General features: G+C 39.5%; 1 protein-coding gene across 3 annotated transcripts in view; it reads right to left on the reverse strand.

Annotated features, from left to right (window-relative positions):
* Positions 1-8,016: 8,016 nt before the first annotated feature.
* ash2 (Set1/Ash2 histone methyltransferase complex subunit ash2) overlaps positions 8,017-27,535 on the reverse strand; it is a 55,398-nt gene continuing 35,879 nt past the window's right edge. For all 3 annotated transcript variants that reach the window (XM_071687098.1, XM_071687097.1, XM_071687096.1), the window contains exons 8-12: positions 23,633-23,777; positions 19,491-19,629; positions 18,100-18,206; positions 17,019-17,163; positions 8,017-8,276 (exon numbers count right to left, since the gene is read on the reverse strand). In XM_071687098.1, the coding sequence (XP_071543199.1) occupies positions 8,175-8,276; positions 17,019-17,163; positions 18,100-18,206; positions 19,491-19,629; positions 23,633-23,777 (638 nt within the window). In that variant the 3' untranslated portion in view covers positions 8,017-8,174. The remainder of the gene's footprint in view (positions 8,277-17,018; positions 17,164-18,099; positions 18,207-19,490; positions 19,630-23,632; positions 23,778-27,535) is intronic.

Below are 27,535 nucleotides of genomic sequence, written 5' to 3' on the forward strand. Positions count from 1 at the left end.
ACAAGCATGGAGACATCACACACCCCTGCCGCAAACCTACATTCACTGAGAACCAATCACTTTCCTCTCTTCCTACACGTACACATGCCTTACAACCTCGATAAAAACTTTTCACTGCTTCTAACAACTTGCCTCCCACACCATATATTCTTAATACCTTCCACAAAGCATCTCTATCAACTCTATCATATGCCTTCTCCAGATCCATAAATGCTACATACAAATCCATTTGCTTTTCTAAGTATTTCTCACATACATTCCTCAAAGCAAATACCTGATCCACACATCCTCTACCACTTCTGAAAACACACTGCTCTTCCCCAATCTGATGCTCTGTACATGCCTTCACCCTCTCAATCAATACCCTCCCATATAATTTCCCAGGAATACTCAACAAACTTATACCTCTGTAATTTGAGCACTCACTCTTATCCCCTTTGCCTTTGTACAAAGGCACTATGCACGCATTCCGCCAATCCTCAGGCACCTCACCATGAGTCATACATACATTAAATAACCTTACCAACCAGTCAATAATACAGTCACCCCCTTTTTGTAATAAATTCCACTGCAATACCATCCAAACCTGCTGCCTTGCCGGCTTTCATCTTCTGTAAAGCTTTTACTACCTCTTCTGTGTTTACCAAATCATTTTCCCTAACCCTCTCACTTTGCACACCATCTCGACCAAAACACCCTATATCTGCCACTCTATCATCAAACACATTCAACAAACCTTCAAAATACTCACTCCATCTCTTTCTCACATCACCACTACTTGTTATCACCTCCCCATTTGTGCCCTTCACTGAAGTTCCCATTTGCACCCTTGTCTTACGCACTTTATTTACCTCCTTCCAGAACATCTTTTTATTCTCCCTAAAATTTAATGTATATATATATATATATATATATATATATATATATATATATATATATATATATATATATATATGAAACTCTCCCCTCCTTGTATTTTAACTTTCTAAAAGGGGAAACAGAGGAAGGAGTCACGTGGGGAGTGCTCATCCTCCTTGAAGGCTCAGATTGGGGTGTTTAAATGTGTGGATGTAACCAAGATGAGAAAAAAGGAGAGAGAGGTAGTATGTTTGAGGAAAGGAACCTGGATGTTTTGGCTCTAAGTGAAACGAAGCTCAAGGGTAGAGGGGAAGAGTGGTTTGGGAATGTCTTTGGATTAAAGTCAGGGGTTAGTAAGATGACAAGATCAAGGGAAGGAGTAGCACTACTCCTGAAACAGGAGTTGTGGGAGTATGTGATAGAGTGTAAGAAAGTAAATTCTAGATTTATATGGGTAAAACTGAAAGTTGATGGAGAGAGATGGGTGATTATTGGTGCACATGCACCTGGGCATGAGAAGAAAGATCATAAGAGGCAAGTGTTTTGGGAGCAGCTGAATGAGTGTGTTAGTGGTTTTGATGCACAAGACCGGGTTATAGTGATGGGTGATTTGAATGCTAAGGTGAGTAATGTGGCAGTTGAGGAAATAATTGGTATACATGGGGTGTTCAATGTTGTAAATGGAAATGGTGAAGAGCTTGTAGATTTATGTGCTGAAAAAGGACTGGTGATTGGGAATACCTGGTTTAAAAAGTGAGATATACATAAGTATATGCATGTAAGTAGGAGAGATGGCCAGAGAGCATTATTGGATTATGTGTTAATTGATAGGCGAGCGAGAGAGACTTTTGGATGTTAATGTGCTGAGAAGTGCAACTGGAGGAATGTCTGATCATTATCTTGTGAAGGAGAAGGTGAAGATTTGTAGGGTTTTTCAGAGAGTGGTGAGAGTAAGTGAGCTTGAGAAGGAGACTTGTGTGAGGAAGTACCAGGAGAAACTGAGTACAGAATGGAAAAAGGTGACAACAAAGGAGGTAAGGGGAGTGGGGGAGGAATGGGATGTATTTAGGGAAGCAGTGATGGCTTGCGCAAAAGATGCTTGTGGCATGAGAAGCATGGGAGGTGAGTTGATTAGAAAGGGTAGTGAGTGGTAGGATGAAGAAGTAAGATTATTAGTGAAAGAGAAGAGAGAGGCATTTGGACGATTTTTGCAGGGAAAAATTGCAAATGAGTGGGAGATGTATAAAAGAAAGAGGCAGGAGGTCAAGAGAAAGGTGCAAGAGGTGAAAAAGAGGGCAAATGAGAGTTGGGAGGAGAGAGTATCATTAAATTTTAGGGAGAATAAAACGATGTTTTGGAAGGAGGTAAATAAAGTGCGTAAGACAAGGGAGCGAATGGGAACTTCAGTGAAGGGGGCTAATGGGGAGGTGATAACAAGTAGTGGTGATGTGAGGAGATGGAGTGAGTATTTTGAAGGTTTGTTGAATGTGTTTGATGATAGAGTGGCAGATATAGGGTGTTTTGGTCGAGATGGTGTGCAAAGTGAGAGGGTTAGGGAAAATGATTTGGTAAATAGAGAAGAGGTAGTAAAAGCTTTGCGGAAGATGAAAGCCAGCAAGGCAGCGGGTTTGGATGGTATTGCAGTGGATTTATTAAAAAAGGGGGTGACTGTATTGTTGACTGGTTGGTAAAGTTATTTAATCTATGTATGATTCATGGTGAGGTGCCTGAGGATTGGTGGAATGCTTGCATAGTGCCATTGTACAAAGGCAAAGGGGATAAGAGTGAGTGCTCAAATTACAGAGGTATAAGTTTGTTGAGTATTCCTGGGAAATTATATGGGAGGGTATTGATTGAGAGGGTGAAGGCATGTACAGAGCATCAGATTGGGGAAGAGCAGTGTGGTTTCAGAAGTGGTAGAGGATGTGTGGATCAGGTGTTTGCTTTGAAGAATGTATGTGAGAAATATCTAGAAAAGCAAATGGATTTGTATGTAGCATTTATGGATCTGGAGAAGGCATATGATAGAGGTGATAGAGACACTCTGTGGAAGGTATTAAGAATATATGTTGTGGGAGGCAAGTTGTTAAAAGCTGTGAAAACTTTTTATCGAGGATGTAAGGCATGTGTACATGTAGGAAGAGAGGAAAGTGATTGGTTCTCAGTGAATGTAGGTTTGCGGCAGGGGTGTGTGATGTCTCCATGGTTGTTTAATTTGTTTATGGATGGGGTAGTTAGGGAGGTGAATGCAAGAGTTTTGGAAAGAGGGGCAAGTATGCAGTCTGTTGTGGATGAGAGAGCTTGGGAAGTGAGTCAGTTGTTGTTCGCTGATGATACAGCGCTGGTGGCTGATTCATGTGAGAAACTGCAGAAGCTGGTGACTGAGTTTGGTAAAGTGTGTGAAAGAAGAAAGTTAAGAGTAAATGTGAATACAAGCAAGGTTATTAGGTACAGTAGGGTTGAGGGTCAAGTCAATTGGGAGGTAAGTTTGAATGGAGAAAAACAAGAGGAAGTAAAGTGTTTTAAATATCTGGGAGTGGATTTGGCAGCGGATGTAACAATGGAAGCAGAAGTGAATCATAGGGTGGGGGAGGAGGCGAAAATTCTGGGAGCCTTGAAGAATGTTTGGAAGTTGAGAACATTATCTCGGAAAGCAAAAATGGGTATGTTTGAAGGAATAGTGGTTCCAACAATGTTGTATGGCTGCGAGGCGTGGGCTATGGATAGAGTTGTCTGCAGGAGGGTGGATGTGCTGGAAATGAGATGTTTGAGGACAATATGTGGTGTGAGGTGGTTTGATCGAGTAAGTAATGTAAGGGTAAGAGAGATGTGTGGAAATAAAAAGAGTGTGTTGAGAGAGCAGAAGACGGTGTGTTGAAATGGTTTGGTCACATGGAGAGAATGAGTGAAGAAAGACTGACCAAGAGGATATATGTGTCAGAGGTGGAGGGAACGAGGAGAAGTGGGAGACCAAACTGGAGGTGGAAAGATGAAGTGAAAAAGATTTTGAGTGATCGGGGCCTGACCATGCAGGAGGGTGAAAGGCGTGCAAGGAATAGAGTGAATTGGAATGATGTGGTATACCGGGGTCGACGTGCTGTTAATGGATTGAATGTGAAGCGTCTGGGGTAAACCATGGAAAGTTCTGTGGGGCCTGGATGTGGAAAGGGAGCTGTGGTTTCGGTGCATTATTATTAAATGACAGCTAGAGACTGAGTGTGAACGAATGGGGTCTTTGTTGTCTTTTCCTAGCGCTACCTCGCACACATGAGGGGGGAGGGGGTTGTTATTTCATGTGTGGCGAGGTGGCGATGGGAATGAATAAAGGCAGACAGTATGAATTATGTACATGTGTATATATGTATATGTCTGTGTGTGTATATATATGTATACGTTGAGATGTATAGGTATGTATAATTGCGTGTGTAGACATGTATGTACATACATGTGTATGTGGGTGGGTTGGGCCATTCCTTCCTTTCTATTCAAAGCCTAACACTGTCAAGACCACTACAATATTTTACCTTCAAACATACCTATCTTCACCTATACAGAAAATGACCATTTCCCTCAAATAATGATAAACACACCCAATTATGCTTCATTTCAGCCTCCATGGTTCTGTCTGCTGCTGTGTCCACCAATCACAAATATGTCAAAGCAACAAGACAATAGTTAGAGGGATGAGAATGGTCACCCTTTTTAGGATTGGATTGGATTATAAAACTTAGGCTTATAAGCCAAGCAGGGGAGCATCTATGGCTATTCAACACTCTCACCCTTCTTAGGGATGGGATGTACCAATGTATGCACCTAAGATGGAGGAAAAAACTGGTTTTTAAAATGAAATGGAAGAGATGAGTAAGCACTGGTGCAAGATCAGAGGAACAATCTTTTAGTACATGGAGAAGGATACCAGCAGGTCTATATAAGTCTTACTTGTGTCCAGAGAAAGAAGCACTTTGTAAGTACCATTCATGGATCCACAGAATGCAAATGACAAAACTGACAGAGATGCTCTGTGAATGCTGCTTTGAATATATGGTATTTACAGGGTAGGAATGACAGTGACTGGGATGAATACGAGGGAAAGTGATGAGAGGTTAGCAGTATGGTACAAGATTGGAATTACAAAGCTTACATACCAACCTGACAATGCAACAAATTTGTACATTCCTTAATTTCCTAATACTCACTACATAACATTCAGTCAAACGATACTTTATCTATGTTTACTTTTATGTGATTTATGCCCTTTCCACTGTATGAAACAATATTTTTGCTAACAAATTTCATAAGGGGAAAATTACTTGGTAAAAATCTTAAAGGGTAAATCTGTATTAAATGCAATTACAAACTGAACAATATGTCTTTCTTCATTGTCAATATTTACATTTTTGTATGTAAAAGAGTTCCTTGATATGGGTGACAATCTCTGTGGGTTCACATTCTTTTGATAATACAATAATTTTAACTGATTCTTTTGATTTTGTCTTTATATAGTGAAACAACAGCTGTCTGTGGTGCTTATGATTAATCTATATAAAATCATAAAACCCATGTTTTCATAACCCAAGTGCAAGTTCTACTTTTAATCTTGTTAGCCTGGATAATTATACTTTCACAGGCATACATAAACACTTTCATTTCATGCATTGTTTTATAGTATTAACCTGTGTACACATATGAAATACAGTAAACCTTCAATTTAACTGACTAATAGGGTGTCCGTTAATGCCAAAAGTCTGTTAAATCGAATGTAACCTATGGCCCATTTCTTAATACTATATACAGTAATACAATAAGAAGTTCAAACTCTTTCTTATATTTCCTCTACTGATGCCATTTTGAATTGTAATGATTGCAAAATTATTCACTAAGGACACAATTCTCTGTATACAACCTGACAGAACGACAGCTTGCTTTGAGGCAGACTGAGCCTAATACAAAGCAAGTATACCCCATGCTACCGAAAACAAGTGCAATATGAAATGCACATGGTGCAGCATGTGAGATTTTAGAATCTTTTTTTAATTTTCTAAGTCATTAGTAATTAATGTACTATTATTTGCCTGGTCCATTAAATCTGAACGCCATTATATTGGGGTCTGTTAAATCAAGGGTTTACTGTAATTGTACTTTTAGTGAACCTACATCCTATTTAACATCCTTTTTAATCTTCTAATCTTGTCTGACTTTGTATGAACCCACTTATAATCCTACCATTTGCTTCGAACATCTCAAACTGAATTTAGTGTTTTCAGTCTTCATCTATTCATGTACAGTATGAATTCATGTGTTTCTATCTTTTTTCACAAAACCTAATCATGTTTTATTACCATCAGTATCAGAAATTAGTTTTGTATTATTACCAATAATGTTGCCTCTCATTAATTCATCAAAAAGAAAAGTTTAAAAGCACCTGAATGTTTTAGTAATAACAAGAGCATTACTATCAAAACAATCCTAATGTTCTTGGCAAGGAAGCTACATTCAACAACTCATTTTCAGTATCAAAATTGCCATCATCACCTATGCATGTGAGGCCAAGTCTGAAAGATCTGTATGCTGTTCCCCCAACAGCAAATATAAGGGCATCGCTGATTATGATGATATTCATTCATTAAGAAACGAGAAAAATATAGATGACGTCTGAATAAAATGTTTTTAAGGACTGTTAGATTACTGAATACAGTATCCGTAGGCAAAAATGTCCAAACAAAACATATCTGACGTTCTGCTTCTCACAGGTGGAATAAGTAATATGTTTTCATATAATGACCAAATTCTATATGAATCCAAATAATACCAGCTTGTGCCAGTATGTTCAGTACATTTATTATCTCAACATTCAAATTACGGAATTCAGCATTACCGACTTTATTGGGCAGGGTCTCATATATGTGACTGAATTTATGACAGCCATCAGAGATATAGATAGATAGATAGATTTTATGATTCTTTACTTTTCTAGTAAAATTCTAAATTCACATTGATTTGAAGGTAATGGTGAATCATTTTTTAAAAGATTTAGAAAAATAAAATTCATAATGCTTTCAGACTCTTCCCTCCATAAGGGCAAATATGATGGACCACTTCTTTTGTTTATCCATTGTTTTCTTGTTATGATAACATTTGCAATGCTTGCAAACCTTCTGGTCAGAGATCCTACAACATCAGTCACCACTCGAATACTAGTAAAATTATAAATCAATCCATGCCTGGATAAGACATACATTTGGAACATGATCAGTTCTAAATTAAAAGGAGTTCCTTTGCTCAGTTTTGATATTTTAGCCTTCAAGTTTAAAGGAGACTGATACTTACTAATCATTCTTAAAGTATTCTTAGCTAGGTTGTGTTCGAGTTAGATGGGTCTACCTGTCAATGGATGAAGATGATGTCAGCTTTGTAAGTTTGTAGGTAGATGTGGTTGCTATTATTTTTCAGATAACCATAAATAATGAGGAGGATTGCATACCAGGGAGCGAATGTTTGGTTGAGGTAAGTGCCATGCAGTTTTGGGGACAAGGTGAATGTAATTGTTGGCTGGAAGTGGGTTTGGGTGCTGTGTAGCTAAGTGCCTGCTGTTTATGGATAAAATAGTTGTGGGTACCAAATGGGTACAAGTGCCTGGTGAGTAGAGGTCCCAGGTAGTCTTAAGTAGGAGGTATATATGTTTACTGGTTATGGAGACCAAATAAATGGATATAATATGCAGGACTGAGTGACCGATGGATGTGGATATATGATGGGTGTTGGTGCTTTCGATCTGGGTGCTAGATGATTTCCAGTGCTGTTTGTGTGGATGCAAAGTGGATGCAGGATGCCAAGAATGTGAAGGCACTATGTGAATGTCTAACTGGATTTTAGAGCCAGAAAGATATGAAGCTGCAGATACATAAGTTATAAACAGAGAGAGTAGCTTCTGACGAACTTAGGATAAGAATGGGTGAAAAAAGATGGTTGATAAGAATGCACTGGCCTGTTAGGAAATGTTAAATGTGACTTTGTTAAGAAAGCAGAGCAGAAAAGGTCTGTGAAACTGAAGTTTAGATGTGACTTTGTTAAGAAAGCAAAACAGAAAAAAGTCTGTGAAACTGAATTACCAAGCTAGAGTATTCAAAACATGTAATATGGACTGGGGAAATGATGAACTTTTGATAAAGTATGAAAAATCTTTATTGTAACAACTAATATCATTAACTGTAACTGAAAACAGCTAGTATCATTAACTTATCCATCATATCATCAGAAGAGTGGTATGAAAGATATCTTCACTGTAATGCTAGTTTAAAATTACATTATTTTTCTTCTCAAGTGAACACATCCAATCTCAATTTTCCCTCATTCTCTACTAAATATGTCAGGTCTGCAAGTGTTCGTTCCACCATGGATTCTTCACATCTTTCATGCATCTGTAAGTAAGATAAGATGAGTCAAAAGTTCCTAAATTTAAGTTCAAAACTTAGTGATTATACATACAAACAGTATGAGGCTCTGGAAAAGAAGAAAAGGTAGGAAGTGGACTAGCTGCCTTTGGTCAGCCCTGAAGCTGAAATACAAGAATGAATTGGGATGTACGTCTTTTGTTTACATGTACCTTTACCTTCCTGCCCTTGAAGCCACTTTTATGGAGCTCCCATAGTACTCAGGAGGCTGACCAAATACACCAAGTGGAACCATTGGTCAAGAATTGTGCTGTTTTGTGTGATTCATTATGGGTTAACCACACTATACCTGGGGAGTGACTTCAGTGTGAAAGTTGCAATTTCGACATAAAGGGACTTTTGAAATGTTAAAAACAGTGTTTGTAATGATGGAGAGATTGACAGCATCCAGGATATTGATGAGAGTATCTCCTTCATTTCTGGAGTTTGTAGTTTCAGGGGTGTAAGTATGATCATGATGTGAAAGACAGGGTTGGGAGGGAAGTTGCTTGGTATTTGTTGAATCAATTTAAAAATCAAATGTTATGTGCATTCTGCTTGTTGAGGAGGGGTAATCTGTAAGTATAGGATGTTGAAATGAGAAAGGGGTATACTTTTTATCTCTACTTGGTGGATGGTTCTTGTTTGTGGAAGGTTTGGATGAGAAGAGTTTTGTGCTGTTGCAGAGAAATGAGTGCTAAGAATATGGGAGATATTATGTTGAGAGCATCTTGTTCTGCAAATTTTGAATGCTTGTGGTTGCTAGACAGCCAGAGACTGTTTTGAGAGTTATGTTTTGTGTGATTTGCAGCTTTGTTATGAATGGATGAAAGGCAGGTGAGGTGTAGTTTGGGTTGGCATGGACAACTCGTTTGTAGAGGATTCTATGGGGTTCCCTTTTTTTTTTCCTTTCCTTGTCCAAATATGAGGTGTTCAAAGCAAGAGTGATAAGCCCACCATAGGCTGAAAATTTGTTATCTATGATATCACAATTGTCTGCCCTTCTTCAGTCAGATGGCAATGCACTCATATGGCTGGCTGATCAATGTTGTGTTGGACTTTCAATAGTTTTAAACCAGGTGAATGACCATGCATTTCAGATGGAAACTGCAGAAACTGAGGATGCAACTACAACGAGCCTTCTGTAGGATAATGAACATCAAACCAAATCTCCTGGGCCAGTCTTACATCCAGTACTTGTGTTTATTCATGTCCTGTGGCGGTGCTTATCAGTTTTGCTAATAACTTTTCAGTACTAAAGTGCAAAATGAGTTTAACTGACAGTGATATGTATCCAATTTATCAGGCTACTCTCAGAAGAAAGAAAGGAATGTACAGCATTGGAATAGCTAGAAATCAAAGCAAAAAACTTGTCTGTTTGGTATTATTATTATGCATACTAAATTGAACACATTATCCTTCCTCCTTCATCATTGCTATAGTGTATGACATCATGCCTTCAAAATGAGGCCAACGTCATCAAAATCTATCAATCTTTTTTGGTTATAGCAAATTACTTTCTTAAAACTTTAACACTCCTGATATCACTTTTCATGTTCTTTGACTTGACCTCTATTTTCTTTATCTCTAAAACTTTAACACTCCTGATATCACTTTTCATGTTCTTTGACTTGACCTCTATTTTCTTTATCTCTTCAAAATGAGGTGACCCGTAATCTTGTGTCTCAATAATTTCCACTAATTTTTTCAGACTTATGGTCTTTGTCTTTGTCAACTCATCATTTATTTTCTTCAGATCTAGAGACAACTAACTGTTAAGGGTACCTTCGTGTATGAATCCATTTCTTAAAAGAGAAAAAAGTTTAAAAAATATCTTAGCCTAGCCTGAACTAATTGGCTGGAATAAATTTTCAAGCCTTACATTATGGTCCACTATTTGCATGGTTCATACAATGCTAAATGTCTGAAAATATTCCCCTCAGTCTTCTAAGAGTAACAGTTGGTTGACTTATAAACCTAAAAACAATTAATCTAATTCTTTTTAGTTTACTATACTTGGCAACATTCCTCACACTCAATGTGAATTCATTGGTCTTCACTTCCACACTGCTATTTTACTAATTGTCTACTATAGTATAGTTAAGGGAAGTTTCTAGGAATAATAGGTGGTTTTCTTCATGGCCTTAAACAAAATGTATGCACACAAAATATTCTCCGAAACTGGCTGATCACATCAGCTGGTGAGAGTGTCAGTTCTTTCTATCTATCTATCTATATCTATGATGACAGTTCCCTTTGGGAACTTCCGTAATGGGCTGGCTATGACAAAAAATTCTCCATAACTGGTGAACTCTAGTGATGCTTCTTAACCTTTTAGTGCCCCACCTTTAACATGCCACTGGCAAAGGGCAACTCTAGCACAGTGTTCCCACTGGCTCCTAACTACCTTAACATGCCACTGGCAAAGGGCAACTCTAGCACAGTGTTTCCATTGGCTCCTAACTAATGTTCCAGCTTGTCAGTTCCCTTCTTTCTTTCAGTGATGTGCTCCTGTGCAGAATTTTATTCATAAATTATCACTAATATTATCTAATGGTTAGACTGACTTTAAATACAGCATTATTCAAAATCTCAGATTACTTACTTTGGCAGCAATCCTCGTGTGATTTAAAATTTCTAGTTTTCCCATCCACACTGCGATTTCTAGCGGTCAATCCCCATCCACACTGCTATTTCTAGTGGTCAGTCTCCACAGTAAACAGTTAAATTTAAAAAAAAAGAAACAGTTAAATTTAAAAAAAAAGAAACAATCATTTAAGGGTCCCCCTCTATACAATACACTGCTCCCTCCCCTATTCATTTACTCAAAGCTACCCCAGGACCAATTTCTATGAAAGAGTCCTCCATTGCCCTGAATCTCTTTCTAAAGGTTACTACAGCCCAAGGCTGTGCTACTTCCAGTTGCAGGGAACTGTAAATTCCTTTGAAGTGTATAGTTCTTTGACAAGACTGTACTCCCAGTGATATCAACTACCCAAAGATGATTTTTCTCCTATCATTTAACCTCTTGCAGCATAGCCAGTAACACCACTCCCTCCTCTTACTTGTAAAAAATAGTCATGAAGAGCTATAATACCTCTGAATCTTGGCCTAGAGCAATGTTGCTCCTGGCCGGTGCCATGGTTGGTACTCTCTCTCTGTAATTTCCTATTTGTTATTATCAATTTGCACTCTAAAGGAAGGGAATTTGACACTTACTGAAATCCATCTCCTGGATTTCCTTTACAATCATACAATATCTTAAACTTCTGCATGCTGTCCACATTCAGTCTCAAAATTCAGTGAGTTCCATTCATCCACTACCCTCATTCTGCAAAAGTACTTCTTTACATCTTTTCTAACAAGTTTCTTGCCTACTTTCATGGTATGGTTTCTGGTAGTTATGACCTTGCATCTTTTACAGGGATGATCACTCTATCCATCATCAAGCTGGTTTTAAACTAACCCTTAAATTGGGCAACTGATCTAAAGGGATACTTTCCAGTGCTTACAAATAAAAAAAAAAAATGAGAAAAATGCTTTTCATAAAAAACACATGGGTAGAATCAGGGAATACAAATCAGGCACAGGAAACCATGGGAAGGTTACTAACATGAGATACTGTGAAGTATGACTCTCTCCTAAAAACCTAAGATTTGGGTTAATCTTAATTCACTACAGCTATCACTGAAAATGAGAAGGTTCTTCTGTATGGACATTAAATGTACCTCATGAACTCTTCTCCCAGGCCTAAGGGTTATTAAATTATTAAAGAGAGTTTTCCTATGCAGCAACTGGCAAAGCAGCAGGTCTCCCCAAGAAGATCAACTTGAGAACCTTATCACAAGTCCTTAGATCAGGTCGCCTACAAACCCAAAAAGAGTGTCTTTCTCTGGACAAAAGCAAGGTTTATGGTCCTAATGGCATCCATCCCCATGTACTGAGAGAGTGTGCCTCTGAACTTGAACCTGTGCTTGCTTGTCTGTTCCACATCTGTTTAAAAACCAAAGCTTTTCCTTCTCCTTGGAAGTATGCACTGATACAAACTCCATAAGAAGGGTAACCATTCTGACCCCTCAAACTATCATCCTATTGCTTTGACATTCTGCCCTTTCCGAAAGTCTATGAATCCCTCCTCAACTCCTATATCCTTAAACACCTTGAAAATCACAGTCTTCTCTCTGATCACCACTATGGCTTCCGTAAGGTGAGATCCACAAAATATCCAATGCACTCATAGGCTGATGACTCAACACTGCATTCATCCACATCCTTCAACTCTGCTCCCTGTTTTCTCACTCAATCTGTATCTCGTTTTGACACAGCTTCCTCATCAAATTCAGACTTGGACAGGATATCTCAGTGGGGTACACAAAATCTCTCAAGTGAAAATTCCTCACACCCCTCATCTCTCCTTTGACAGTTCTGTAATTCCATCTCTTGACTTGATGAACATACTTAGTATTACTGTAACATCCACTTTTTCTTAGGAACCCCACATTACAGGCATTGCTAAGTCTGACTAAGAAAATGGGTGTCCTGTTTAAATGTCATAGCTTCTGAACAGTTGCTCCATTTAGACAAGGGATTGATTCATTCTCATATAGAATACTGCTCTCACATTTGAAGTGGTTCTAGCTCTACATCCTTATTTGACATTGTCGAGATGCAAGCAGTCTGCCTTATAAACTGTCCCAGGCTAACTTCCATACTTGACCCCCTTGCCCTATGCCACAATACTGGTTCACTTTGATAGTTGGTCCTGTGAGTTGGCTGCTTGTGTGCCCACTTGCAAAACCACACAACACTTGGCAAGCTGCTACATCACATGATTATTGTGTGGCCATCAGCAACTCAAGGGAGGGCCATTTCAATACCTGCTTCTTTCCCTACACGTTGAAGCTCTGTAACTTCCTACCTTCTCATGTCTTTTCCAATAACTATGACCTGACATATTTCAAAAGACAGGTTTTTCACTTTCTCAAAAATTCATAAATACTTTCCCTTACTTTTCTTTTCCCATTTCAAAATCCTCTCTATATTTCAATTAAGGCCCAGCCTTGATGTGGACTTGATTGCTGTTTCCTGCAAGCAAATGTATGTATTTGTAGCATTCATGGATCTGGAGAAGGCATATGACAGAGTTGATAGAGATGCTCTGTGGAAAGTATTAAGAATATATGGTGTGGAAGGCAAGTTGTTAGAAGCAGTGAAAAGTTTTTATCAAGGATGTAAGGCATGTGTAAGTGTAGGAAGAGAGGAAAGTGATTGGTCCTCAGTGAATGCTGGTTTGTGGCAGGGGTGTGTGATGTCTCCATGGTCATTTAATTTGTTTATGGATGGGGTTGTTAGGGAGGTAAATGCAAGAGTTTTGTAAAGAGGGGCAAGTATGCAGTCTGTTGTGAATGAGAGAGCTTGGGAAGTGAGTCAGTTGTTGTTCACTGATGATACAGTGCTGGTGGCTGATTCGGGTGAGAAACTGCAGAAGCTGGTGACTGAGTCTGGTAAAGTGTGTGAAAGAAGAAAGCCGAGAGTAAAAGTGAATAAGAACAAGGTTATTAGGTACAGTAGGGTTGAGGGACAAGTCAATTGGGAGGTAAGTTTGATCGGAGAAAAACTGGAGTAAGTGAAGTGTTTTAGATATCTGGGAGTGGATTTGGCAGCGGATGGAACCATGGAAGCGGAAGTGAATCATAGGGTGGGGGAGGGAGCGAAAGTTATGAGAGCATTGAAAAATGTGTGGAAGTTGAGAACGTTACCTTGGAAAGCAAAAATGGGTATGTTTGAAGGAATAGTGGTTCCAACAATGTTATATGGTTGCGAGGCGTGGGCTATAGATAGAGTTGTGCGGAGGAGGGTGGATGTGCTAGAAATGAGATGTTTGAGGACAACAGGTGGTGTGAGGTGGTTTGATCGAGTAAGTAATGAAAGGGAGAGAAAGTGTGGTAATAAAAAGAGTGTGGTTGAGTGAGCAGAAGAGGGTGTTTTGAAATGGTTTGGTCACATGGAGAGAATGAGTGAGGATATATGTGTCAGAGGTGGAGGGAACGAGGAGAAGCGGAAGACCAAATTGGAGGTGGAAAGATGGAGTGAAAAAGATTTTGAGAGATTGGGGACTGAACATGCAGGAGGGTGAAAGGCTCGCAAGGAATAGAGTGAACTGGAACGATGAGGTATACCGGGGTCGACTTGCTGTCAATGGATTGAAGCAGGGCATGTGAAGCGTCTGGGGTAAACCATGAAAAGTTTTGTGGGGTCTGGATGTGGAAAGGGAGCTGTGGTTTCGTTTCATTATACATGACAGCTAGAGACTGAGTGTGAACAAATGTGGCCTTTGTTGTCTTTTCCTAGTGCTACCTCGTGCACATGCGGGGGGAGGGGTTGTCATTTCATGTGTGGCGGGGTGGCGATGGGAATGAATAAGGGCAGAGAGTATGAATTATGTACATGTGTATAAATGTATATGTCTGAGTGTATATATATGTATACGTTGAGATGTATAGGTATGTATATGTGTGTGTGTGGACATGTATGTATATACATGTGTATGTGGGTGGGTTGGGCCATTCTTTTGTCTGTTTCCTTGCGCTACCTCGCTAATGTGGGGGACAGCGACAAAGTATAATTTATTTTTTCTTTTTTATACTCTGTCGCCGTCTCCCGCGTCTGCGAGGCAGCGCAAGGAAACAGACGAAAGAAATGGCCCAACCCCCCCCCATACACATGTATATACATACGTCCACACACGCAAATATACATACCTACACAGCTTTCCATGGTTTACCCCAGACGCTTCACATGCCCTGCTTCAATCCACTGACAGCACGTCAACCCCGGTATACCACATCGCTCCAATTCACTCTATTCCTTGCCCTCCTTTCACCCTCCTGCATGCTCAGGCCCCGATCACACAAAATCTTTTTCACTCCATCTTTCCACCTCCAATTTGGTCTCCCTCTTCTCCTTGTTCCCTCCACCTCCGACACATATATCCTCTTGGTCAATCTTTCCTCACTCATCCTCTCCATGTGCCCAAACCACTTCAAAACACCCTCTTCTGCTCTCTCAACCACGCTCTTTTTATTTCCACACATCTCTCTTACCCTTACGTTACTCACTCGATCAAACCACCTCACACCACACATTGTCCTCAAACATCTCATTTCCAGCACATCCATCCTCCTGCGCACAACTCTATCCATAGCCCACGCCTCGCAACCATACAACATTGTTGGAACCACTATTCCTTCAAACATACCCATTTTTGCTTTCCGAGATAATGTTCTCGACTTCCACACATTCTTCAAGGCCCCCAGGATTTTCGCCCCCTCCCCCACCCTATGATCCACTTCCGCTTCCATGGTTCCATCCGCTGCCAGATCCACTCACAGATATCTAAAACACTTCACTTCCTCCAGTTTTTCTCCATTCAAACTCACCTCCCAATTGACTTGACCCTCAACCCTACTGTACCTAATAACCTTGCTCTTATTCACATTTACTCTTAACTTTCTTCTTCCACACACTTTTCCAAACTCAGTCACCAGCTTCTGCAGTTTCTCACATGAATCAGCCACCAGCGCTGTATCATCAGCGAACAACAACTGACTCACTTCCCAAGCTCTCTCATCCCCAACAGACTTCATACTTGCCCCTCTTTCCAAAACTCTTGCATTTACCTCCCTAACAACCCCATCCATAAACAAATTAAACAACCATGGAGACATCACACACCCCTGCCGCAAACCTACATTCACTGAGAACCAATCACTTTCCTCTCTTCCTACACGTACACATGCCTTACATCCTCGATAAAAACTTTTCACTGCTTCTAACAACTTTCCTCCCACACCATATATTCTTAATACCTTCCACAGAGCATCTCTATCAACTCTATCATATGCCTTCTCCAGATCCATAAATGCTACATACAAATCCATTTGCTATTCTAAGTATTTCTCACATACATTCTTCAAAGCAAACACCTGATCCACACATCCTCTACCACTTCTGAAACCACACTGCTCTTCCCCAATCTGATGCTCTGTACATGCCTTCACCCTCTCAATCAATACCCTCCCATATAATTTACCAGGAATACTCAACAAACTTATACCTCTGTAATTTGAGCACTCACTCTTATCCCCTTTGCCTTTGTACAAAGGCACTATGCACGCATTCCGCCAATCCTCAGGCACCTCACCATGAGTCATACATACATTAAATAACCTTACCAACCAGTCAACAATACAGTCACCCCCTTTTTTAATAAATTCCACTGCAATACCATCCAAACCTGCTGTATATAAAAATATATACATAAAATGCCCACACAGGTACATACACATATACATCCCAACATATACATACACATACACAGATATATACATATATACACATATACATATTCATACTTGCTTGCCTTTATCCATTCCTGGCACTACCCCACCCCAGAGGAAACAGCATCCGTAGCAGCAATGAAACTCATCAAAGAGACAAACTTTGGCAAAGCTTTAGCCCATAATGAAATTCCAGGAGGAATCTTAAAATCTATGGACAGAGCAGCATATCTAAATACTATTACCTCATGTCTGGATCATTCCTTGGAAATGTTCAAATAACTATGCAGAATAACCTTTTCACCCACTTTAGTTTTTCTATCAGCTAAATATCTGTGTTATTTCCTACTTTGTTTGCATTCATCTTAAAAGTTTTAATGGTTCTACTCACCCCTCTGTACTCGAAGGAGGAGGGTGGATACTTGAAGTCAGGTCCAAAATTTACAGACACAGTAATGTTTCGGTAGAGAGATACTCCTGGGTAATATGTGCCTCCATAAATATTCTGGAATGCTTCTCCACAGCATTTTCCATTCCTGAAACAAAATAATTACTGATATTAATGTAATACATGCACTCTGAGTCTCAGTGAACTGAAGAAAGTTCCACACAATTTGAAAAAATAGTTCAATTTTCATTTTCGAAATATAAAAGGAAATATGACATGTTAAAATTAAATGAAATCAAGAAGCAATAGTAGGTGGCAACCAGTAGCAAATTAGAAACATCTGTACAGGGAAGTACTACTGCCTGAGTATCAGAAACATTAGCAGTAGTGATGCAGTGAGCTATAGGCTGCACCTATGATAGAGAGCCAAAACAGAAGATGCCTTATGGTTGTGCAAACTCGAATTTTACCCCTTCATTCACTGTAAGAATGACCAAAAGGCAAGCAGGTAGTTCTGTGGTTGGTAGAAGTACCAAAAGATCCATTTTTCACCTAGGGATTGTAATCAAGAGAATTATGGAGGAAACTGTAGAAAGGAGCCTTAGTGAAGAAACTGAGTGGGGACTTTGGGTTTTGTAACTCCAAAACTGAAGTAATCTGATTTGTAATGCTAATGACAGCATCTGAGCCTTCCACGAAACAAATGTCATCTCTCATCTTTACGATCATGTTGGGGAGTTCAGATTTCAGACGATAGGAAAGATGAAAGTAAAACAAGGTGTCAAGCAAAGATGACCATCTCTTCATGTCAACACACTCAACGCACCAGGTATTGCTATCCAGTTTTCCTCCACTTCCATCAGTGATACTAATTTGATTGAACTTGGATCTCACATGACACAAAACAGCAAAAAGCTTTATATAAGAAAAACATACTTCTCTTATGGCAATGCCTGTATGAAAAAGGTTTTCTTTTCTTTTACTAAATGTATACTTCTTTGGTAGCATTCACCTGAAGCCCACTTGGTGTAATTTTCACTTCTATATTCTCTGACTAAATACAAGCAAATATCACATCACTTACTTGAAAAATATAATTTTACTTCCTGAGAGTGGTTTTAAGTTCTTCAAAGCTTCAGGCACATCATCTTTGTCTTCATAGTAAAGATGGGATCGAAATTTGACAAGAGGCTGAAAGTAACAAAAAAATATGTTCTTTAAGAAATGGTCCATGCATATTCTGGTATGTTTTGTCTACAGTCAAGTTACAGTGGAATACTTCTTTTCTATCTGATATTGAATTAACTCCATCCTCCGCAAAACTGTATCAAGCCCCCTAAAAAGTTAAAAATACCCCAATGCAGAGAAATGTGATTTCAAAGGTTGAGTTTAATGTATAAAACTATTTCTCTTCTGAAAGCAGAGGTCTATGATCATAAAAGAGCTCCTATTCAAATAGGTCAAAACACCGTTTTACACCCTAAGGAGGATGCTTCACAATGATCTTATCCTTTTCAACCACCATATCTATGCAGCAGGCCAACAATCACATTCATACAGACATGACAATGGTAGAGAAACCTACTGAACTTCTGATGTTATTGGTGTGAAAGAGCAGGTGGTGCCTCACAGCCATCATCCCACATCATCTATTACTCACTGGTATTTGTGCCTTGGGCCTGTTACTATTAGCATGCAAGAAATGGTTTTTCTGAAAAGTCTAGAGGTAGGAAGGGGAGGAAGCAAAAAAGTGGACCTCTGGTCTTAAGAAAGAAGGAAAAAAAAAAACACGTTAGCACCATTCTAATCTGGATTATCCCCTTCAGAAGATGGAATGCCCAGAGCCAAAAATGCAGATTGTTGATATCTAACCAGAAGTGTGCTAATGCAGGTACCTCGATATGAATATCATCTAACAGAAAATAAGCTGCAGCTATCTGTCTTTGAGAGGGACATGGGAAACAAAAGTCCTTAACCTGGCACCATGGCCCTATATAAAAAGAGGGGAGACAAAATACCTGCTGGTAAATATAATTAAACTTAAGGATTACAAAATCACTTTTTCCAAATGGTGTATCAAATTTGATACTTTCAATATCTATGCTAGTATGTGTGAAGATAAGATCTAATAATGATGGTGTAACAGTCCCTCTTAATCTAGTATGTTCATTTACATGTCGGTATGCAAAAATTTTCCTGTACATCATGTTTGTATGTGTAAGTGTTTCTCCTATTTGTGTCATTCAGTCAACTGCTCACCTACTAAGTTTAGTAATGAACAAGTAGCATCACCTTAAACTTATAATCACACATTCCGTTAAACTTTTCATGAAAAGAATACAACCCTGATTAAATGAACTTCCACAAGTTACATTCCTCCCCCGAATGCACTTCCAACATTTTCAATAACTTATCCAAATCTGATCACTCCATTAACTCATCCAGCAGCAACACAGTATGATTACAGGTCTTTACCTTATCCTTGTATGTAGGTGGGAACTGTGACACAGGGTTCTTCTCAGGAAGGTCAATCATGATGCCCAACACATCTCCTTCACTAAAACCACCCACAAAGTAGTGCTTTCCTCGGGAATCATGAAACACTGTCCCTTTCCTGAAATGCAGTCACAATATATTCTACAGGTTAAGAAAAAATCTAACAACTATCAGAAAGAGACATCCAGATAACTAACCATTCAAAAACAACAATGTGAAACTTCTAAAATAAAATCATGCAAAATTATGAAAACTGTCCCTAGCCTGTTCCTTGGGGCGTGTGTGTGTGTGTGTGTGTGTGTGTGTGTGTGTGTGTGTGTGTGTGTGTGTGTGTACAGCACTGATACAGCGCTGGTGGCTGATTCATGCGAGAAACTGCAGAAGCTGGTGACTGAGTTTGGTAAAGTGTGTGAAAGAAGAAAGTTGAGAGTAAATGTGAATAAGAGTAAGGTTATTAGGTACAGTAGGGTTGAGGATCAAGTAATTTGGGAGGTACATCTGAATGGAGAAAAACTGGAGGAAGTGAAGTGTTTCAGATATCTGGGAGTGGGTTTGGCAGTGGATGGAACCATGGAAGTGGAAGTGAATCATAGGGTGGGGGAGGGGGCGAAAATTCTAGGAGCCTTGAAGAATGTGCGGAAGTCGAGAACATTATCTCGGAAAGCAAAAATGGGTATGTTTGAAGGAATTGTGGTTCCAACAATGTTGTATGGTTGCGAGGCGTGGGCTATGGATAGAGTTGTGCGCAGGAGGGTGGATGTGCTGGAAATGAGATGTTTGAGGACAATATGTGGTGTGAGGTGGTTTGATTGAGTAAGGAATACTAGGGTAAGAGAGATGTGTGGTAATAAAAAGAGTGTGGTTGAGAGAGCAGAAGAGGGTGTTTTGAAATGGTTTGGTCACATGGAGAGAATGAGTGAGGAAAGATTGACCAAGAGGATATATGTATATATATATATATATATATATATATATATATATATATATATATATATATATATATATATATATATATTTTCTTTCTTTTAAACTATTCGCCATTTCCCGCATTAGCGAGGTAGCCTTAAGAACAGAGGACTGGGCCTTTTTTGGAATATCCTCACCTGGCCCCCTCTGTTCCTTCTTTTGGAAAATTAAAAAAAAAAAAAACGAAAGGGGAGGATTTCCAGCCCCCCGCTCCCTCCCCTTTTAGTCGCCTTCTACGACACGCAGGGAATGCGTGGGAAGTATTCTTAATCCCCTATCCCTAGGGATAACATATACATATATATATATATTTTTTTTTCATACTATTCGCCATTTCCCGCATTAGCGAGGTAGCGTTAAGAACAGAGGACTAGGCCTTTCAGGGAATATCCTCATATGGCACCCTTCTCTGTTCCTTCTTTTGGAAAATTTAAAAAAAAATGAGAGGGGAGGATTTCCAGCACCCCGCTCCCTTCCCTTTTAGTCGCCTTCTACGACATGCAGGGAATATATGGGAAGTATTCTTTCTCCCCTATATATATTTATCTATTTATTCACTTTGCTTTGTCGCCGTCTCCCGCGCCAGCGAGGTAGTGCAAGGAAACAGACGAAAGAATGGCCCAACCCACCCACACACACATGCATACACACACACGTCCACGCACACCACACATACACACCTATACATCTCAACGTATACATACATACACACACACAGACATATACATATATACCCATGTACATAATTCATACTGTCTGCCTTTATTCATTCCCATCGCCACCCCGCCACACATGGAATAACAACATCCTTCCCCCTCATGTGTGTGAGGTAGTGCTAGGAAAAGACAACAAAGGCCCTATTCGTTCACACTCAGTCTCTAGCTGTCATGTAATAATGCACCGAAACCACAGCTCCCTTTCCACATCCAGGCCCCACAGAACTTTCCATGGTTTACCCCAAACACTTCACATGCCCTGGTTCAATCCATTGACACCACGTCGACCTCAGTATACCACATCGTTCCAATTCACTCTATTCCTTGCACGCCTTTCACCCTCCTGCATGTTCAGGCCCCGATAACTCAAAATCTTTTTCACTCCATCTTTCCACCTCCAATTTGGTCTCCCACTTCTCCTCGTTCCCTCCATCTTTGACACGTATATCCTCTTTGTTAATCCTCCTTACTCGTCCTCACGAGTCCAAATTATTTCAACAAAGCCACTTCTGCTCTCTCAACCACTCTTTTTATTACCACACATATCTTTTACCCTTTCATTACTTAGTCTATCAAACCACATATATTTTATTTCATATATATTTGTCATTTCCCATATTAGTGAGGTAGTGTTAAGAACATGAGGATAGAGGACAAAGAGGATATATGCATCAGAAGTGGAGGGAACAATCACCCCGCCAATTACTACCAATTTCTTAACTGCCCATATCCCATATCTTTTGCACATGCTATCACTGCTTCACTAAATATCTCCCATACATATATTTTTTTTTTTTTTTTTTTTGCTTTGTCGCTGTCTCCCACGTTCGCGAGGTAGCGCAAGGAAACAGACGAAAGAAATGGCCCAACCCACCCCCATACACATGTATATGCATACACGTCCACACACGCAAATATACATACCTACACAGCTTTCCATGGTTTACCCCAGACGCTTCACATGCCCTGATTCAATCCACTGACAGCACGTCAACCCCGGTATACCACATCGATCCAATTCACTCTATTCTTTGCCCTCCTTTCACCCTCCTGCATGTTCAGGCCCCGATCACACAAAATCTTTTTCACTCCATCTTTCCACCTCCAATTTGGTCTCCCACTTCTCGTTCCCTCCACCTCCGACACATATATCCTCTTGGTCAATCTTTCCTCACTCATTCTCTCCATGTGCCCAAACCATTTCAAAACACCCTCTTCTGCTCTCTCAACCACGCTCTTTTTATTTCCACACATCTCTCTTACCCTTACGTTACTTACTCGATCAAACTACCTCACACCACACATTGTCCTCAAACATCTCATTTCCAGCACATCCACCTTCCTGCGCACAACTCTATCCATAGCCCACGCCTCGCAACCATACAACATTGTTGGAACCACTATTCCTTCAAACATAGCCCATTTTTGCTTTCCGAGATAATGTTCTCGACTTCCGCACATTCTTCAAGGCTCCTAGAATTTTCGCCCCCTCCCCCACCCTATGATTCACTTCCACTTCCATGGTTCCATCCACTGCCAAACCCACTCCCAGATATCTGAAACACTTCACTTCCTCCAGTTTTTCTCCATTCAACCTTACCTCCCAATTGACTTGACCCTCAACCCTACTGTACCTAATAACCTTGCTCTTATTCACATTTACTCTTAACTTTCTTCTTTCACACACTTTACCAAACTCAGTCACCAGCTTCTGCAGTTTCTCACATGAATCAGCCACCAGCGCTGTATCATCAGCGAACAACAACTGACTCACTTCCCAAGCTCTCTCATCCACAAAAGACTTCATACTTGCCCCTCTTTCCAAAGCTCTTGCATTTACCTCCCTAACAACCCCATCCATAAACAAATTAAACAACCATGGAGACATCACACACCCCTGCCGCAAACCTACATTCACTGAGAACCAATCACTTTCCTCTCTTTCTACACGTACACATGCCTTACATCCTTGATAAAAACTTTTCACTGCTTCTAACAACTTGCCTCCCACACCATATATTCTTAATACCTTCCACAGAGCATCTCTATCAACTCTATCATATGCCTTCTCCATATTCATACTTGCTCGACTTCATCCATTCCCGGCACCATCCCACCCCAGAGGAAAAAGTAACAATAAATAATGCTAAGCCATATACATACACATGCATGCCTAATTCAGTTCCTTCCACATGACTAAACTAAGAGTTATATGTACTATTAAACAGTAGCTACATAAATATTGGACATATTGAAAAAAAATAAATCTAATGATCAGAAACTAAGGTTAGGATCTCCATGCCAACACGTATTCTTACCAATATATAGTTCACCTCCATTTTCACATGATTTAAAAAGACCTCATGACTCTCAACCACAGCAATTTGTGATAAACTAATATAATGACCTACTGTACTTACAAAAACGTAAGCACCGTACCTTGATCTCCAGGAATATCCAAATTTGTCATATCCAAGAGGAGCTTGAAGGTTAGCAAGCTGCTGGCACCATCCTATACGTGTGTGTGAACCTTCTGGCTGGTCTTCTATTGTGCATTCCCAATACCACACTCCACGACTCACACCTGATAAACAAACAAAAGTTCAATTATGATAACATTCAAGGTCCTATATCAATTCAATAATGGAATTATCTGAAAATGATAAAAAAAACTGAAACAATGTATAAAGAGGAAGTGAAAATGAGTTTGAAGAGATATGAAGAAATGTTCAAATAATAAAACTGGTGGATGAATGGAACAAGTGAGTATATCAATGGAATGAGCATTAAAAAAGTACAAAAATCCACAACAAAAAACAGCTGAAGAGATAAGGGTACCATGAGCATGAGACCCCCTTCCTGTATGCATAAATATATCTATCCTAATCTATGTATACAAATAAATTTATATTTTAGGGATAAATGAACATCAGAAAATTTAATACTAAGAAATTATGTACAGCAGTTGAGTGATGGTAAAATGAGAAAGAAAATCATTGCAAAGGTCTCATACTAGGTCTTCCATGAAGCAAGATCTGCAACTCTAGCTGCAAGGTGAAGGAAGGTACAACACACAGGTCATCACTGTAACATTCATCTCTGTGGAGTGGCATGTAGGAAATAATGACATACTATTGGTGGGTAGCTGATGTGCCCATCAATATTCACCTGTATGATGTCACAAGACTAGATATCTAATACTGGCTAGCAACTGAACTTTGATGTAAAACTTACTAAATGCATATGCACATGTATGTGGACAATGATACGGATGTGGACTCCATGAGTAGTAAAATAATTCCTCTTCTACTGTGTTGAGGCAAACAAACAATTACACAAGTAAAAGATGAATATGTGTTCAAACACATTAATTTAAGGCTATAGCACTGACAAAATGATGTGGGTTAAAAGAAGGTAGTGAAAAGGCTCAAAAAAGAGGTTTGTCTGAAGGAAAACTATGAGAGATTTAATGTAGAATGGCAAAAAGGAGAGAGAAATTGAAGCTAGGGAAGTGGGTAAAGATGAATATGTGTTCAAACACATTAATTTAAGGCTATAGCACTGACAAAATGATGTGGGTTAAAAGAAGGTAGTGAAAAAGCTCAAAAAAGAGGTTTGTCTGAAGGAAAACTATGAGAGATTTAATGTAGAATGGCAAAAAGGAGAGAGAAATTGAAGCTAGGGAAGTGGGTAAAGATTGGGAGGTGTTTAGGGGAGCAGTGCTCATATGTCTGAGAGAAGTGTGTAGTATGTGGAAGGTATGGGCTGGGCAGGTGAGAAAAGGTAATGTGTGGTGGGATGAAGTTTTTAGCAAAAGAGAGAGAGAAAGAATGTATGCACATTACCTATGGGGAAGGAGTGCAAGTGGGAGATGGACAAAAGAGAGTGGCAGGAGGTCAAGAGGAAGATGCATGAGCTGAAAAACAGGATGAATGAGAGTTGGGGCTAGAGAGTATCAACAAACTTCAGGGAGGATAAGAAAATGTTTTGAAAGGAGGTTGATAGTGTGAGGAAAACAAAGAGAACAAAATGAAACCGGCAAAGGGGGCAATGTATCCTGATATTACAGCATTGCTGACAGATTCTTGTGAGTTTGGAAGAGTGTACAAAAGGTGAAAGTTGATCTCCATGGTGCAATGGTTAGTGTTGCTGATCATGATGCATTCAAGGGCCGAATGACATTGGACACAGGATTGAAGCCTGCTTGTGACATTGGTCCACAGTCAACCCAGTTATTCATCCTCTCCTAGACACAAGTTGATAAACTGGGTACCTAGCCTAGGCTAGAATATATACAGTGCCCATCCATGAAGTAGGAATGAGGAGAGTGCAGTACAACCAAGAACATGAAATAAAACCATGAAAACTGTGTATTCACCACCAATTATAACATTACTGGTTTTCCTTTCCTCTGTATACGCTCCTTGAAATGACCAGGAACTAAATCAGCAAAGTTTTGTAGCTATCTAGAGTCCACCTTTGCCCAAATTTTGCAAACAGCTGCCTCCAGCTTAGGTAGTTATGAAGTATCTCTGTTACATAATTTCATTTTCATGAGCACCCAAAAGGTTTCTAATGGATTCAAAGCCAGAAAATTTCCAGCTCAGTCAAATGAATAACTACTGCATACTCCTTAAGCCAATCAATGATTAGTTTGGCAGATAGCTACATCCTATATAAACACTTTGGCATTACACTGTTTGAACGAATCTGGAAGACGGTCACACAATAGCTCAAGATAACTATGCCATTCTTTGGCAATACTACAAGGTCCCCAACACCATAATAAATGAAACAATATCAAAATACAAGTGAAGTAGGGAACTTTACAGTGTTTGCAATGCACTTAGGTCAAATGGATCACAGCCTGGTCAACTGTACACACTTCTGCCATGGAGACCTGTCCCCAGAAAAGGTAGCGTTATCAGTCCACAAGACACTTATGAAAATACCCATATCTCACACTCCATATTTCTTGCAAAACTCAAACTCTTTTCATCTGTTTGGGAAGCAGTTTGCAGTTCTGGTTCTTAAAGTCCTTGTGTAAGCAGCACTACACTGACCTTACCAAAACATCACTGAACAGTCTAGGGGTTTTTACTTTAATTCTTTCGCACTCAAGTATGGATCTGCAACCACTTGACCTTTAAGCACATTCAGAGTACATGGAGAGTTATATCTGGTGTTTCATAAGGGTCAGCATAGCCAGACAGTGCCAACTACACTGATAGAGATCAACACTATTTTAGCTTGGGTAAAGTGATTCATTTAAATATAACTGCCGCAATACCACTCACACCAACTTCATTGGCATGCACATGATCTTCCTTTTCATGGCCAGGTGCATAAGCTCCAATAATCACCCATCTCTCACCATCACTTTCAAAGTTCCCCACAACAATCTCAAATTTACTTCCTTACATTCTAATCACACACTTCCACAACTCCCACTTCAGGAGCAATGCTACTCCTTCCTTAGCTCTTGTCCTCTCGCCAACCCCTGACTTTCTCCTAAGACATTTCTAAACCAGTCTTCCCCTTTATCCTTGAGCTTTGTTTCATTCAGAGGTATAACATCCAGGTTCTTTCCTCCAACATAATACCTATCTCCTCTTTCCTCTCATCTTGGTGATATCCACACATAGTTAGACATCCCAGCCATCAAGAAGGATGAGGAAAATGGGAACTCCCTACTTGGTTCCTTATTCTATTCCTTCTTTTACAAATTGAAATACAAAGCAGGATTTCCAACACTCAAGTCCTGACCCCTTTAGTTGCCTTTAACGATATGCAGGGAATAATTAGGAAAAATTCTTTCTACCCTATCCCAGGAATATTTTCATTTTTTTCATCTTTGCCTTTTCCCATATTAGCAAGGTAATGTCAAGAACAGACAACTGTATCTGTACAAGTATGTGTGTGTATGTATATATGTGTGTATATGAGTGGATAGGTCTTTCTTCACTGACACGGGAAGCAGCGATAAAGAATAATAAATACAAATAAATAATCAAATATACAATACTAATGAAACGGCCTTGATTAGGGCATTCGGTTGCCAATGCTGTATCAGCTAACATACAATAAAAAGTTTGAAAGAAAGCAATGCGATCAAGTTTAGTAGTGAAATGAGACATGTTATTTGGTGTAGGTTTAAATGAAGAGAACTTATAGGAATGGAACTTTAAAAAGCTACAGAATATATTCATTTATATTCATTTATTATTATTTGTCGCTGTCTCCTGCGTTAGCGAGGTAGCACAAGGAAACAGACGAAAGAATGGCCCAACCCACCCACATACACATGTATATACATACACATCCATACACGCACATATACAT

The sequence above is a fragment of the Panulirus ornatus genome, chromosome 43 (assembly GCF_036320965.1).
Source record: "Panulirus ornatus isolate Po-2019 chromosome 43, ASM3632096v1, whole genome shotgun sequence".
Lineage (NCBI taxonomy): Eukaryota > Metazoa > Arthropoda > Malacostraca > Decapoda > Palinuridae > Panulirus > Panulirus ornatus.